The sequence below is a fragment of the Hyla sarda genome, chromosome 3 (genome assembly GCF_029499605.1).
Source record: "Hyla sarda isolate aHylSar1 chromosome 3, aHylSar1.hap1, whole genome shotgun sequence".
Classification (NCBI taxonomy): Eukaryota; Metazoa; Chordata; class Amphibia; order Anura; family Hylidae; genus Hyla; species Hyla sarda.
Genome location: NC_079191.1, coordinates 440,663,773 through 440,680,103, shown reverse-complemented (window position 1 = coordinate 440,680,103; position 16,331 = coordinate 440,663,773). Strand labels below are relative to the sequence as shown.

The 16,331-nt window shown below is 42.4% G+C and overlaps 1 protein-coding gene across 5 annotated transcripts in view; it reads right to left on the bottom strand.

Annotated features, from left to right (window-relative positions):
* Nucleotides 1-5,448: 5,448 nt before the first annotated feature.
* The window catches only part of LRFN2 (leucine rich repeat and fibronectin type III domain containing 2), a 582,573-nt gene continuing 571,690 nt past the window's right edge, over nt 5,449-16,331 (bottom strand). For 4 of the 5 annotated variants that reach the window (XM_056568627.1, XM_056568628.1, XM_056568626.1 and 1 more), the window contains one exon: nt 9,600-11,776. In XM_056568627.1, coding sequence (XP_056424602.1) covers nt 10,852-11,776 — 925 coding nt within the window. In that variant the 3' untranslated portion in view covers nt 9,600-10,851. Of the gene's footprint in view, nt 7,335-9,599; nt 11,777-16,331 lie in introns of those variants that run through there. The other variant, XM_056568630.1, reaches the window with a different exon arrangement.

Genomic DNA, 16,331 nt, shown 5'->3' with positions numbered 1-16,331 from the left:
AGTACCTGTCACCAAACTAAACTTTTAATATTTAAGTCAAACAGTTAGTTTGGTCTCCTTCTAGCTTGGTAGGAGACCAAACTCAGGAAGTGTAGGCGGGGCATGGCGAGGCACAGCTCTCGTAGGCTTCAGTGATGTCACACCTGATGGGGAACACCCACTCTCCTGCCGGGAGCTCACATAATGGCCCTCATTTACTATTGCAAATCCGACATGTTTTGTCGGGTTGTGCGCCAGATTCTGTCGCATTGCGCCAGAAATTCTGTCTGCGCCAGAATCTGTGCCACAAATTCTGTCTGCGGCAGAAAGTGTGCCAGAATTTGCGCCAAAATTGAAAAACCCTGACTAACTCTCCATTTTGCTGAGAAAACCCGAAAAAGGGGCGTGGTCGTCGTGAAAAGGGGGCGTGGTCTCCAAAAAGGGGCGCGTTCACGACATTTTCACAAAAACCCAACATATTTACTAAGGTTTCCACATAAAATGTGGTGGATTTGAGCTGAGGAAAACCCAACAAATCAGAACGGGTGCAAAAAAAGCAAAATGTAGGGAAAGTGGAAAATGTAGGGAAACCTTAATAAATACCGTGGGAAATAAATTGTAGGGGATTAAAACCCACAAAGAAACCTACACAACACTCTTAGTAAATGAGGGCCAATATGTGCAAGGGAAAAGGTATAAAACACAGCTTTCTAAAGCTTGGAAAAAGATTTTAAGGGCAGGAGGGGTGTTAGGAGCAGTTAGGGAATATAATCTGAGTTATTTTAGAAAATATGGTTTGATGACAGGTTCTCTTTAAACCAAATTCATATAAAATATAAAAATAAAGTTTTTACATATTTATAACATCATTTTTTCTTACTAATTATTAATTTATTTTATTTTTTATTCTTTTCTTTTCTTTTTTTTTTTTTTGGGGGGGGGGGGGGGGGTTGGGGGGATTATACCGATATATATTTCTCTATTTTGCAACTGTGCTGAAAAAAACTGAAATTAAAAAGAAAAAAAAAAAAAAAAAACAGGTGAAATGTTAAAACTCTAAATGTGGTAAGAAATAATCTTAATGCACATGAAAAGCTTTTTTTGTATTTTTGTTTTTTTTAACTTTTTTTTTTTTTTTAGATATGATTCCACATTTCCTCATTTTAGGTATAATGCTGCAACTCAATGCCTTAACCAGTTAACCGTAAACAACCTTTACATTATAATACTAAAAAGAATGACAAAATGTAATAAAAATGTTTTATTTTTTTAATGACTCCAAATTAGAAAGGATTATTTTACAATATTTTCATTATTTTTTTTATTTTTTTTCTCCATTTTTTGTGGATTTTAAAGTATAAAGTGCTGTTTAATGGTGAGAAAAACATCATGGAACATAACAGACAATTCCATAGAAGGGAACACAAGGAGCGGCATTATGTAACCAGCCGGCTGTAAGTCTCCTTGACTCGGCGCGGACGTCTCCTCCACACACAGAAGATTTTATCCTGAGCTTTCTACATTCCACTGCAAATAAAATTTGCTAAATATTTTCAACTTCAGTCTGAAAATTCTTTATTTTTACAACAAATCTGTATGCATATGACCCACAACATGGCCGCCTCACTCAACCACAGAATTGGAGATCCCTAAACTCAGGTTTGCAGCTATAGGTGGTGCCAAGGGAACAGTGGAACCCAAACACTCAATACACCCTAAAAGCTGACCAGCTGGTAAGACTCCACAACTTTGTCAGGGCTGGTCAACCATTTCATGTATATGGGGACCTCTTTACTCTCTCCCGATTGCAGATGCCAGGAAAAGATGGATCGGGCATGTTGGTTCTCATTGGCCTACCTGTCCGATCATTTAATTTTTCAGGAAGATAAGTCACCACCAGAGGGTTATGGCAGTGCTTTATCAGGTCTCCCCATTGGGAACCCATACACATTTTTCAGAGCTCAACATGCATGTATATATGGGGATCGGGAGAGATAGCGGTTGACTAAATGAGTGCTTGGCCAACAGCTATGTGTATGGCCAGCCTTGAAGACACTAGTATTATAAATGGCACATGTCATCTGGGGCCCTGTTTTTGCATTGGGACACAGAATATTTAAAGTGTACCTGTCAGATCCCCCCTAAAGTACCTCATCCTGATCATGTACACAATGTTTGTGTCTACAACCTATATTTCCCTCACAATTACCTTTATTTACTTGCCATCATTGCTCAGTGAGGTTTCTGTCCATGCAGAGGCATGGGGTGTGTCCCTCTCTTCTCCTCACTGTGATGACTCCTCCCCCTTCTTCCCACTGCTCTGACTCAGAGGGCCCTGGACCTGTCTGCAGCCCTGTCAATCACTCATGGTGTCCATGACATGTCCATGACCACTGAACACTGCAGGACTGGTATGTGTCCCAGGAGGCAGTGGCCATTTGCCTGACTGTCTTTTTCAGTATGAAATACAGAAAATTTTCTGGTGAAAGCAATTGCAAAACATATTGTTTTTGCATGCTTTATAACATATCAACATTTATTGTATCTGAACATTTAAGTGGCTTTCTGGTTTCAAAAAATGGATGGCCTCATAACATCATAACAGACAGGTTTCCAATGCTGATCAGTTGTTATTCAGCACCATGCACCACACAGCGTTCAGTACCAGAAGCAGTGTGCTGGTCATTGTGTAGTGGTGGCGCCAAGGGCAGCAGCTCAGCACCCATTGAAGACAATCAGAGCTGAGCTGCAATAACTCGTCCCCACAACTACACAATGCTTCTGGGCCATTTTACTAAATGTCGGGGGATCCAGGTGTCATTGAGCCATTGACAGCCTATCCTGCAGGGATACTACCTTGGAAAAAAAAAATTTACATCAACTGGTGCCAGAAAGGTAAACAGATTTTTAAATTATTTCTATTTAAACATCTTAATCCTTCCAGTACTTATCAACTGCTATATGCTCCACAGGAAGTTCTTTTCTTTTTGAATTTCTTTTCTGTCTGACCACATTGCTCTCTGCTGACACCTTTGTCCATTTTAGGAACTGTCCGGAGCAGAATAGGCTCGCTATGGGGATTTGCTCCTGCTCTGGACAGTTCCTGACATGGACAGAGGTCTCAGCAGAGAGCACTGTGGTCAGACAGAAAGGAAATTCAAAAAGAAAGAACCTCCTGTGGAGCATATAGCAGCTGATAAGTACTGGAAGGATTACGATTTTTAAATAGAAGTAATTTACAAATCTGTTTAACTTTATGGCACCAGTTGATTTAAAAAAAATATATATATTTTCCAGTGGAGTACCCCTTTAAGTCATGGTTCTGCCTAAAATACTTGGCGCGCATGGCAGAATTTCTGCCTCAAACTAAAGCCCATAGGCTTCTATAGGATTCTGCACTCGTATTCAAAATTCTGAATTTAGGAACTCTGTAAGTGGAAATTCCGAAGTGTGAATGGGAATGCGGAATCCCATAGAAGTCTATGGGCTTTAATTGGAGCCGGAATTCCGCAAGCAGAAATTTCGATGTGTGAATTGACCCTAAATTATCATGAGGGAATACGTCAAAAATTTGCTTTGGAGTCCACAGCCATCTAGAAGTGGACTCCAAAGTATGTTGGCTGTTGTTTTGATTTAGCTATGGATCAATGTCAATCTCCATGAAATTACAATAAAGGGTTACTCCGCTACCCAGCATCTGGACCATTGAGTTCCTAATGGTGTGTGCGGGCTTCCGTGTTCACACCCGCCCCTTCGTGACATCACGCCCCGTCATGTGACGTCACATCCCGCCCCCCTCAATGCAAGTCTATGGGAGGGGGCGTGATGGCTGTCATGCCCCCTCCCATAGACTTGCATTGAGAGGGGCAGGATGTAACAGGGCGTGATGTCACAAGGGGGTGGGCGTGAACACGGAAGCCTGCACACACCATTAGGAATTCAATGTTCCGGACGCTGGGGAGGAGAGTAACCCTTTAATCTTATCTCGATACAAAGAGAAAGTAGAGCCCTAAAGGCTATAGAATTACTGGATAGAGAAACTTATCCGCAAAGGGTCTTGTTCCTAATCTGTAATGGGGTTCAAAGGTGGATTTTCTTGGGGTTTTTACGGCAGATTTCAATACTAGCAATTATCTCCCTATAGCAGAAATCAATATTCTGAGAATAGGAAAATATTGTATCTACAGCATGCAAAGGGCATTCTGGTGACATGCCCTGCCATCTCCTGCTCTACTACCACATTCCATGGTCCATCATTCTATGGTCCATCATTCGTGACACCTACAGGAGTCTTCTCCGCCAACAACACTTGTGTCCTATCCACAGGGGAAAAGTCTATGGCTGCTAGGGTTCTGATGGCTGGGACCGCATGCAAGCTCAAGAAAGGTGTCCAGACCGAGTCTCCTATCGGAATGGAGTGGTGTCCTTCAACCCGTTATCTTTGGACCTGCTGGAGATAGTTGGGTGATGTTTTTGGCAATCGACAACATTCCTGTGTGCAGGTGAGTGATGTTTTTACTGTGGGAGACACTTTACCCTTAGTCTTGAGATCACTTGGGGTTGCAGTGGTTGGAGCCCCCTATGTTCCTGCCCTTATCCCCTGGGTTATTGGGAAGTGTTGTTAAAGGGGTACTCAGCCCCTAGACATCTTATCTGCTATCCAAAGGATAGGGGATAAGATGTCTAATCCTGGGGGTCCCGCTGCTGTTGACCCCCATGATCTCCCTGCTGCACCCAGCGTTCATTTAGAGCGTCGGGTGCAGCACTGGAGGCTCGTGATGTCACAGTCACACCCCCTCAATGCAAGTCTATGGGAGGGGACGTGACCACCCCCTTTCACTACTTACCCGGGTTCCAAGCATTTCAGAGTAAATCATAATGTTTCGGGACCTCATTCCTGCATTTTCAGCAGCATAAAACAGGTGACAGGTTCCCCATAAATATTATTTGTTCTTTTCATTTCCGATCCACTACACCTCACCTTCTTAACCATGTGCCATGCCTCATCTTGATTTCTTATATTATACAAATTATCTGAATCATGTTAAACCCCCAACTTATTTTTGAAGAGGACATCACAGTGATGACATGGCATGCGCCCCTCCCATAGACATGAATGGAGGGGGCGTGGCATGGTGTGACGTCACGGCCTCCAGCTCTGAGCATTCTGAATAAAATGTTTGCAATATTAAAAAAAAATTTCTGTTCTTTTTGTATCCCCCCCCCAAAAAAAAAAAATCCAAAAACTTTAGCGTCCCAATCGATCTGCAGACGAAGGTCCTAACCTTTACGTACCTGCACCATATAGATAAGAACATGTTGTAAATCTCATACATCAAACAGTCCTACGTGTCCCTTTTTTCCCTGTATTCTTCAAAAATCCAAAAATAATCAAACTTCTATGTAAGCAAAATAGCCCAAGTTTTTCATTTCAGAATTTTACTGTACAGTTTGTAGCAAAAATTATCATTATTTTTTTTTTTTTTTTTACTTTTCCAACATAAATGTTATATTCTAAAACTCCAAGTAGGAAACATGACCATACAAGAAAATACACAGCCGGCTCACAATATAGCTCTCTTTTCTTTTCTTAATTTTTATTTTTTTTTCATTTGTGATATACACTGCTCAAAAAAATAAAGTGAACCCTAAGATAAAACATCCTAGATCTGAATGAACTAATCGTATGAAATACTTTCCTCTTTACATAGTTGAATGCGCTGACAACAAAATCACACAAAAATTATCAATGGAAATCAAATGTATCAACCCCTGGAGGTCTGGATATGGGGTCACACTCAAAATCACAGAGGAAAACCCCACTACAGGCCGATCCAACTTTATGTAATGTCCTTAATACAAGTCCCAATGAGGCTCAGTAGTGTGTGTGGCCTCCACGTGCCCGTATGACCTCCCTACAACGCCTGGGCATGCTCCTGATGAGGGAGAGGATGGTCTCCTGAGGGATGTCCTCCCAGACCTGGACTAAAGCATCCGCCAACTCCTGGACAGTCTGTGGTGGATGGAGCGAGACGTCCCAGATGTGCTCAATCGGATTCAGGGGAACGGGCGGCCAGTCCATAGCATCAATGCCTTCCTCTTGTAGGAACTGCTGACACACTCCAGCCACATGAGGTCTAGCATTGTCTTGTATTAGGAGGAACCCAGGGCCAACCACACCAGCATATGGTCTCACAAGGGGTCTGAGGATCTCATCTCGGTACCTAATGGAAGTCTGGCTACCTCTGGCAAGCACATGGAGGGCTGTGCGGCTCCCCAAAGAAATGCCACCCCACACCATTACTGACCCACCGCCAAAAGGTCATTCTGGAGGATGTTGCAGGCAGCAGAACGTTCTCCGCGGCGTCTCCAGACTCTGTCACATCAGTCACATGTGCTCAGTGTGAACCTGCTTTCATTTGTGAAGAGCACAGGACGCCAGTGACGAATTTGCTAATCTTGGTGTTCTCTGGCAAATGCCAAACGTCCTGCACGGTGTTGGGCTGTAAGCACAACCCCCACCTGTGGACGTCGGGCCCTCATACCACCCTCATGGAGTCTGTTTCTGACCGTTTGAGTGGACACATGCACATTTGTGGCCTGCTGGAGGTCATTTTGCAGGGCTCTATCAATGCTCCTCCTGCTCCTTTTTGCACAAAGGCGGAGGTAGCGGTCCTGCTGCTGGGTTGTTGCCCTCCTACGGCCACCCCCACATCTCCTGGTAGCACCTCCATGCTCTGGACACTACGCTGACAGACACAGCAGACCTTCTTGCCACAGCTCGCATTGATGTGCCATCCTGGATGAGCTGCACTACCTGAGCCACTTGTGTGGGTTGTAGATTCCGTCTCATGCTACCACTAGAGTGAAAGCACCGCCAGCATTCAAAAGTGACCAAAACATCAGATAGGAAGCATAGGAACTGAGAAGTGGTCTGTGATCACCACCTGCAGAACCAGTGTGATTGACTTGGCGTTACATTGTGTTACATTATTTTTTTGAGCAGTGTATTAAAAAAAATAAAAATAACATTTTACATTATATTCACCTTGTTAGTTTTTTTTTTTTTTTTTGTTTCCTGTACAAAAATGCTGAAGAATGCCAACGACCAGAGAAATCGTAGAAACAAAATGAAAACAGAGCTAACCGAGTCCATGATGGCGGAAAGTACTTTTTTTTTTTTTTTTCTCCCTTTCGGAAAGTCATTAATGTGAATGGTGGTGGACGACTGGTAAAATCCGTATTAGTCCTTCGTAAAACATCCGTACTCTCCAGGTATTTTTTAACTAGGAAGTGCAAGCCGTCAATGAAATCCTGCTACTCCCGGACGATACGCTCGACTGCGTTGCTGACATCTGGAATGACAATTTTTATCTTGTCATATCTTATTAAATTTTGAGCACTATATATTTTCTTATCCAGCACCCTCAGGGGAATGACAAGACTTCACTCACTGTTTAATGGATGGACAGGTCTGCGCATCTTCAGCTGTTGCTAAACTACCTCTACGGCAGCCGCCATATTTCATACAATTAGGTCTCCAGAGCCGACAAAGGAATAATGTATGGGTTGTCTTTCTGAGTAAAGGGGTACTCCGGTGGAAAACAATTTTTTTTTTTATCAACTGGCGCCAGAAAGTTAAACAAATTTGTAAATTACTTCTATTTAAAAATATTCATCCTTCCATAACTTATCAGCTGCTGTATGCTCGGCAGGAAGTTGTGTAGTTCTTTCCAGTCTGACCACAGTGCTCTCTGCTGACACCTCTGTCCGTGTCAGGAACTGTCCAGAGCAGGAGAGGTTCGCTATGGGGATTTGCTCCTACTCTGGACAGAGGTGTCAGCAGAGAGCACTGTGGTCAGACTAGAAAGAACTACACAACTTCCTGTGGAGGATACAGTAGCTGATAAGTACGGGAAGGGTCATTTACAAATCTGTTTAACTTTCTGGCACCAGTAAATTAAAAAGAAAAAAAAAATATTTTTCCACTGGAGTTCCCCTTTAAAGAAGCACTCCATTTTTTTCTTTTTTGCCCAAATCATGCAAAATCAGCATCACTTGTTCTATAGCACAACCTGTTTTATTACAGCACAGCTGCATCCATCATGCAGATCATTACTGTAACTGGGTCATGTGATCACCAGTCTGATCCACAAAAGATCACAGTGTTTAATGTGTCAGATAAAGTGGACAAAGCCCTGAAACAGCTGACATAATTACCTATCAGATTCCTTCTGGCAGCTCCTAGACCCCTTCTCTCCAGCTGTATCTGTATACTGCTGCTGCTATCTCTGTGGGATCAGGTTATATAGTAGTTATACATGTTTCCTCCAGCTCTATCTGTATACTGCTGCTATTTCTATGGGATCAGGATATATAGTAGTTATACATCTCCACTCCAGCTCTATCTGTATACTGCTGCTATCTTCATGGGATAAGGATATATAGTAGTTATACACCTCCCCTCCAGCTCTATCTGTATACTGCTGCTATCTCTATGGGATCAGGATATATAGTAGTTATACACCTCCACTCCAGCTCTATCTGTATACTGCTGCTATCTTCATGGGATCAGGATATATAGTAGTTATACACCTCCCCTCCAGCTCTATCTGTATACTGCTGCTGCTATCTCTATGGGGTCAGGAAATGTTGTAGATATACACCTCCCTCCAGCTCTGTCTGTATACTGCTGCTATCTCTATGGGGTCAGGAAATATAGTAGTTGTATACCTCCCTCCAGCTCTGTCTGTATACTGCTGCTACCTCTATGGGGTTATAACATAGTAGTTATGCACCTTTCCTCATGCTGTGTTCATACATGGTATTTCTTGCTTTTTCTCTTTTTGCTGGGATTTTCCCAAAATTGTGGCAAAAATAGTGCTTTTTTACCTCAATTGTGAAAATTAGGGTAAATTTGTCATTTTAACAGGGATTTTGGAAAATCAGGGTAAAAACAACTGGAATGCAAAAAGAATGTGTGAAAAATGCAGTAAAGACTTCATATATTTATAAAATATCTTAATCGTGATTATAGGTAAAAATCAGGGAGTGCTTCTTTAAGTTTTTTATTTTTTATTTTTGAATGTAATGTGTTACATTTATCGACTCTTGAGCCATGATTAGAAGTAAGCGAAACCCATTCGGCGCAAATCATATTCATATTTGGAGATTTTGCTGAAAATTTTAATTTGTTAGAATTTGAATTTTGGTTATTGATTTCCTATTCATCTCTTCCCTGCTCCTGTACATTGAGTGGTCTGGAGGTAAGTGTTAAAGGGGTACTCTACCCCTAGACATCTTATCCCCTATCCAAAGGATCCAAAGGATAGGGGATAAGCTGCTGGGACCCCGCAATCTCCCTGCAGCACCTGGTATTTGTTCAGAAAGTTGGGTGTGGTGCCGGAGGCTCTTGACGCTACAGCCATGCCCCCTCGTGATGTCACAGTGACGCCCCCTCAATGTAAGTCTATGGTAGGGGGCGTGGTGGTCGTAGGCTTGTGTCATCACGTTCATGCCCTGCTCGTGACGTCATGACCGCGTCCCCTCAATGCAAGTTTATGGGAGGGGGCGTGGTGGTCACCACGCCCCCTCCCATAAACTTGCATTGAGGGGACGCGGCCATGACATCACGAGCGGGGCATGAACGTGATGTCACCAGCCTCTGACCCGAATCGCCAGTCATCCAGCACGGAGTGAAGTTTGCTCCGTGCACCGGATGATTGAGGTGCTGCAGCATAGATCGTGGGGGGTCCCAGTGGTGGGACCCCCGCAATCAGACATCTTATCTCCTATCCTTTGGATAGGGGATAAGATGTCTAGGGGCGGAGTAACCCTTTAATGCTGTATGCATTACAGCTTCCCCTTACCACACTGGGCCGGGCCCACAGTGCACTGCACAGGAGCAGGGACTCTTGTCTTGACAGGAGTCCCTGCAACTGTAATACTTTGCCTTGGTAATTGTGGAACAATCGGAGCAATATAAAGTCTGACTCTGGATCCAAATCTGGAATCTCACATGATTTGCTGTTAATAAGTAATAGTTTTAGGTAGATCAACAACAGCTGAAGTTTCTATAGTACAACCTCATTCCCTCCCCCCCATAAAATAATAACACTCGGATAATGCAAAAAAAATAAAAAAAATTCCCGACTGTATTAGACCTTCCCAACAAATTCACAAACTAAACTTTATTTTTTTTTTAATTTTCCATTCTCTTTTAATTTCCAAAATCTAATCATTCCCAGTTTACCATATAAATTTAGATTTCTCTTAAAAAACCTAAGACACAGAAACGCTGATGAAAAGTAAAAATATCTGTAAATGATCTAAATAAATTTTTTTTTTTGTCTGAAAATAGATTTGGATGTTTTCCCTTTATTAGGATTCGAATGACTATAGAAAATAATACAAAGATAATAACAAATAAATAAAGCAACAAGTTAAATGAAAGAAAGAAAGAAAATAAAGACATTAAAAAGGAAAATAGGAGAACAAAAATCTGAGGTGACCACGTATGGTGATGTTTTTGGATGGTCGGTGGCTTCATCGTCACTTCCCCAACGCCTCTGTGGATCTTCGTTTTAGGATTGTACTTATAGGTAGGAATGATAATTCCTTGGTCGGCCGTCTGTTTCTTGGCTTTCTATGGTAAGGAGCACTTAGATTATAACTGGTGCTTCTTCTGAACAGTCCACCACTGCCGGGGCTAAACACAACTCTCTCCACTTGGTGGTGTGGTAACTCCTGCCGTGGGTTTTGGTGTTACCCACCTCTGATTCCGGAGACCTACTCAATTCTTAAGGTGTTTTCTTTGATACTACACTTGCCGTAGGAAGCAGCAAGCTTGCCATTAAAGGAGAAGAACCATATTTACACGGTGCTTTCCATTACCCATTCTGAGCTGTCGTAGGTGCTTCTAGTTGTGTTCCCTGTAAGTTCGCTATCATCGTATTGTAAAAGCATCCCATTAACTGAGAGGCTTCTCCTAGTCCATATGTTTGGGATCTTTCTCGGGTAACTACAACACTGAGTTGCGGCAAAGTCCCCCATGTCAAAAGAATGACTACGTCTTGCTTTCCCCTCCAGAGGTAACATAAGGAGACTACGGACTTTAGACTCTTGGGCGCCCAGCAAAGGCTCTTTGTCTGACAGGTGGACTGTGGTAGAAGTCCTGGAGTCTACAGTGTCCTCTTTTTTTTGACACCTCAACTCCAGGGAGGCAAACGCTCCCATAAGTCTATCAATGTTATGCTTAGACCTGGAGACGGGTCTCCATTTATTGGACAGAGTGCTTTGGTTACTCTGTAAACTATAGTCATCCCCCTCCGGACTATTCACCGAACTAGAAGAGGAGGAGACACTACTGTGCACCGAGCCACAATTGAATTCCATTAGTTCATTCCTCACCACCACTTTAGGGTTGGCTTGTGGTGGCAAGCCATTCTGCACTGAGTTTCCTCCATTAGTTTGGGAATAGACATTGCTGACATTGGCCATCTTGCCCTGGGAATTGTTGCAAATTTTATATCTTACCATTAAGATAACAATGAAGACCAGCAATGTAGCAACTATGATTCCGCCAATAACTAGAATCATTGTTCCCCCTAAGAACTGGCTGTGCATGGACTGGCACTGCTGATAGTCCTCTTGGGTGAAGAACTGAGCACATCCCACAATGTTGGTGGCTGTGAGGGTTGTCGCGGTGTCATCCCAAATGGCCAAGACACACAGATCGTACGCCGTCCCCGACACCAGGTTATTCACCACAAATGCCTTATTTGAAGCGGGGATCATCCTTAAATAGAAAAAAATAAAAAATAACAAAAACATTTGTTACATTCTGTCCTAGAAACAGCATATGTAAAGTCAAATATCAGAGTCAAGAGAAAAACAACATTATTTATGGAATATATAATTAAATGGGCACTGTCATTAAAACTTATTTTATCTATATCACTCCTGTAAAAAAATGACGTTTTATTAGTTTTCTGTGGCCTTATACATCCAACCACTAGGGGTCTCCCTTCATGTCTAGACAGGTCTCCTCATACGCACAGACTTTGGTCTCCTGCTAGCCTGGCATGAGACTAAAGTCAGGAATTGTGGTCTGGACATCGGCTATGCATGGCTCTCGTTCTCTGCTTGTATATGAAACAGACAAGAGCGAGGGCTGCGCACAGCTGCTGCGCCTTATTTGCATGTCCCCACCTCCAAACATGCTGAATTGGCTGGCAGGAGGGCACGGTCGGATTTTGATTAATGAATGAATTAATTAATTTTCCCCATTGGTTCTTTCAGATAATAAATCATTCATTCATTGGTTCTGAATTTATTTAGCACATTTGTCTACTGATTCCTTCTGTCCTTCATTTATTCCTTATATATCGTTGCCCGGTTTTTCCTTCCTCAGGAGGAAGCTTTTGACTTCAAATCCCATCCCCATATATTGTTGTCATATCCCAACTCCATATCCCATCCTCATATCCCGTCCTCATGCCCCGACCTCCTATCCTGAGCTCCTATCCCGACCTCCTATTCCGTCCTCCTATCCCGACCTCCTATCCTGTCCTCCTATCCCATCCTATCTTGACCTCCTATCCCGACCTCCTATCGTGACTTCCTATCCCGTCCTCCTATCCCATCCTCCTATCTCGGCCTCCTATACCGTCCTCCGATCCTGTCCTCCTATCCCAACCCCCTATCCCATCCTCCTATCTCCATCTCTTATCCCGACCTCCTATCCAGACCTCCTATCTCAACCTCCTATCCCGTCCTCCTATCTCCACCTCCTATCCTGACCTCCTATCCTGACCTCCTATCCCGACCTCCTATCACAACCTCCTATCACGACCTCCTATCCCGTCCTCCTATCCCATCCTCCTATCTCGACCTCCTATCCCAACCTATCTCGACCTCCTATCCCGTCCTTCTATCCTGTCCTCCTATCTTGACCTTCTATCCCGACCTCCTATCTCGACCTCCTATCCTGTCCTTCTATCCCGTCCTCCTATCTCGACCTCCTATCCCGACCTCCTATCTTGACCTCCTATCCCGTCCTCCTATCCCGACCTCCTATCCCGACCTCCTATCCCAACCTCTTATCTCGACCCCCTATCTCCACCTCTTATCCCGACCTCCTATCTCAACCTCCTATCCCGTCCTCCTATCTCGACCTCCTATCCTGGCCTCCTATCCTGACCTCCTATCCCGACCTCCTATCCCAACCTCTTATCTCGACCCCCTATCTCCACCTCTTATCCCGACCTCTTATCTCAACCTCCTATCCTGACCTCCTATCTCGACCTCCTATCCCGACCTCCTATCAAGACCTCCTATCCCGTCCTCCTATCCTGACCTCCTATCCCATCCTCCTATCCCGTCCTCATATCCCATCCTCATATCCCGACCTCTTATCTCGACCTCCCATCCTGTCCTCCTATCCCGTCCTCCTTTCCCGTCCTCATATATCGACCTCGTATCCCGACCTCCTATCCCATCCTCCTATCCCGACCTCATATCCCGACCTCCTATCCCGACCTGTAATATGTGTACCAGCCGTATGGAAGTTATGTGAGAACATACATTTCCCATTGATTTGCATGGGACTTTAAACAAAAACCCTGACACTCACAAATGGGGTAGTTAAGGGTTAAATTAACTATCCTATTTTTTAAGTGGACATATAAGTAACATGTGACCAAGTATTATGGAAATATTTCCAGCTGTTTGGAAGTTATGCAGTAACATATATTTCCCATAGACTTGTATGGGACTTTAAACACAAACCCCGCCCCTGGCAAATAGGGGTGAGTAAGGGTTAAATCACCTATCCTATGTTTGTTGTTGACATATAAGTAACATGTGGCCAAGTTTCATGTTAATATCTTTAGCCGTTTGGAAGATTTTGTGGAACATACACATATATATATATATACATATATACACACACACACACACATTACATACACACATATAATATGTATACACACACATATACACACGTTGAGTTTTATATATATATATTACTTTTCATTTTTCCTTCATTTAGTGAAGTTTCATTCATTTGCTTGTTTGTACTTTTTGTTAATCCCTTATTTATTCGTATTTTAGTTCCTTTGATGGTTCTTTCTTTTTCTTTTTATGTATTTTTGTTTTTATTTATGCATTCTATGGTTCTTCCATTCATGGCAATTATTTCATTCATTTATATGTAGTTCCATTCATTCATTACCTCATTCCTTTGTTGATTTTTCTTCTATTCCTTCGTTAATTTTTTGGCTGTTTTTTTAAATCTTTGTTTTACTTATTCCTTCATTTTATGGTTTGATGTATAATTACCCATTTTAGGCTTTGTACACATTATTTTGGTCGGTATTTTTTAGCCAAAACCAGGAGAAGGTCCAAAACACCAAAAAAGTTGCAAAACTTTCCAATATAGTTTTCTTTGTCTCAGTTAACCCATTAACGACGCAGGACGTAAATATATATATTTACGTCCTGCGCCGGCTCCCGCGATATGAAGCGGGGTCGCGCTGCGATCCCGCATCACATCGCGTCGATCCCGGCACTCATCAACGGCCGGGACCCGTGGCTAATACCACACATCGCCGATCGCGGCAATGTGCGGTATTAACCCTTTAGAAGCGGCGGTCAAAGCTGACCGCCGCTTCTTAAGCGAAAGTGAAAGTATCCCGGCTCAGTCGGGCTGTTCGGGACCGCCGCAGTGAAACCGCGGCGTCCCGAACAGCTTACAGGACACCGGGAGGGCCCTTACCTGCCTCCTCGGTGTCCAATCGATGAATGACTGCTCCGTGCCTTAGATCCAGGCAGGAGCAGTCAAGAGCCGATAACACTGATCACAGGCGTGTTAATACACGCCAGTGATCAGCATTAGAGATCAGTGTGTGCAGTGTTATAGATCCCTATGGGATAACAATGATCAGTGTGTGCAGTGTTATAGGTCCCTATGGGATAACAATGATCAGTATAAGAGATCAGTGTGTGCAGTGTTATAGGTCCCTATGGGATAACAATGATCAGTGTAAGATATCAGTGTGTGCAGTGTGATAGGTCCCTATGGGATAACAATGATCAGTGTGTGCAGTGTTATATGTCCCTATGGGATAACAATGATCAGTGTGTGCAGTGTTATATGTCCCTATGGGATAACAATGATCAGTATAAGAGATCAGTGTGTGCAGTGTTATAGTCTCCTATGGGATAACAATGATCAGTATAAGAGATCAGTGTGTGCAGTGTTATAGGTCCCTATGGGAGCTATAACACTGCAAAAAAAAGTAAAAAAAAAAGTGTTGAAGGTCATTTAACCCCTTCCCTAATAAAAGTTTGGATCACCCCCTTTTCCCATAAAAAAATAAAACAGTGTAAATAAAAATAAAAATAAACATATGTGGTATCGCCGCGTGCATAAATGTCTGAACTATAAAAATATATTGTTAATTAAACCGCACGGTCAATGGCGTACGCGCAAAAAAATTCCAAAGTCCTAAAAAGCGTATTTTGGTCACTTTTTATACCATTAAAAAATGAATAAAAAGTGATCAAAAAGTCTGATCAAAACAAAAATCATACCGATAAAAACTTCAGATCACGGCACAAAAAATGAGTCCTCATACCGCCCTGTACGTGGAAAAATAAAGTTATAGGGGTCAGAAGATGACATTTTTAAACGTATTAATTTTCCTGCATGTAGTTATGATTTTTTCCAGAAGTGCGAAAAAATCAAACCTATATAAGTAGGGGATCATTTTAACTGTATGGACCTACAGAATAATGATAAGGTGTAATTTTTACCGAAATATGCACTGTGTAGAAACGGAAGCCCCCAAAAATTACAAAATGGCGTTTTTTCTTCTATTTTGTCGCACAATGATTTTTTTTTCCGTTTCGCCGTGAATTTTTGGGCAAAATGACTAATGTCACTGAAAAGTAGAATTGGTGACGCAAAAAATAAGCCATAATATGGATTTTTAGGTGGAAAATTGAAAGGGTTATGATTTTTAAAAGATAAGGAGGAAAAAACGAAAGTGCAAAAACTGAAAAACCCTGAGTCCCTAAGGGGTTAATTGTCTGGTTTTGGCTAAAAAAAATACTTCATTCATTAATTCATTCATTCAGTGGTGTTTCTTTCATGCATTAATTTATTTATTCGTTCATTCAGTAAATCCTTTTTTCACCATTGGTTCTTTAAGATAATTCCTTTATTCCTTCATTCACCCTTCATTTATTAAATTGTTTGTTATTTTGTTCGTTTGAGGATTTTTTTCTGTTCATTCATTCAGTGGGGTTTCTTTCACCCATTAATTATTTATTCGTTCATTCATTCATTC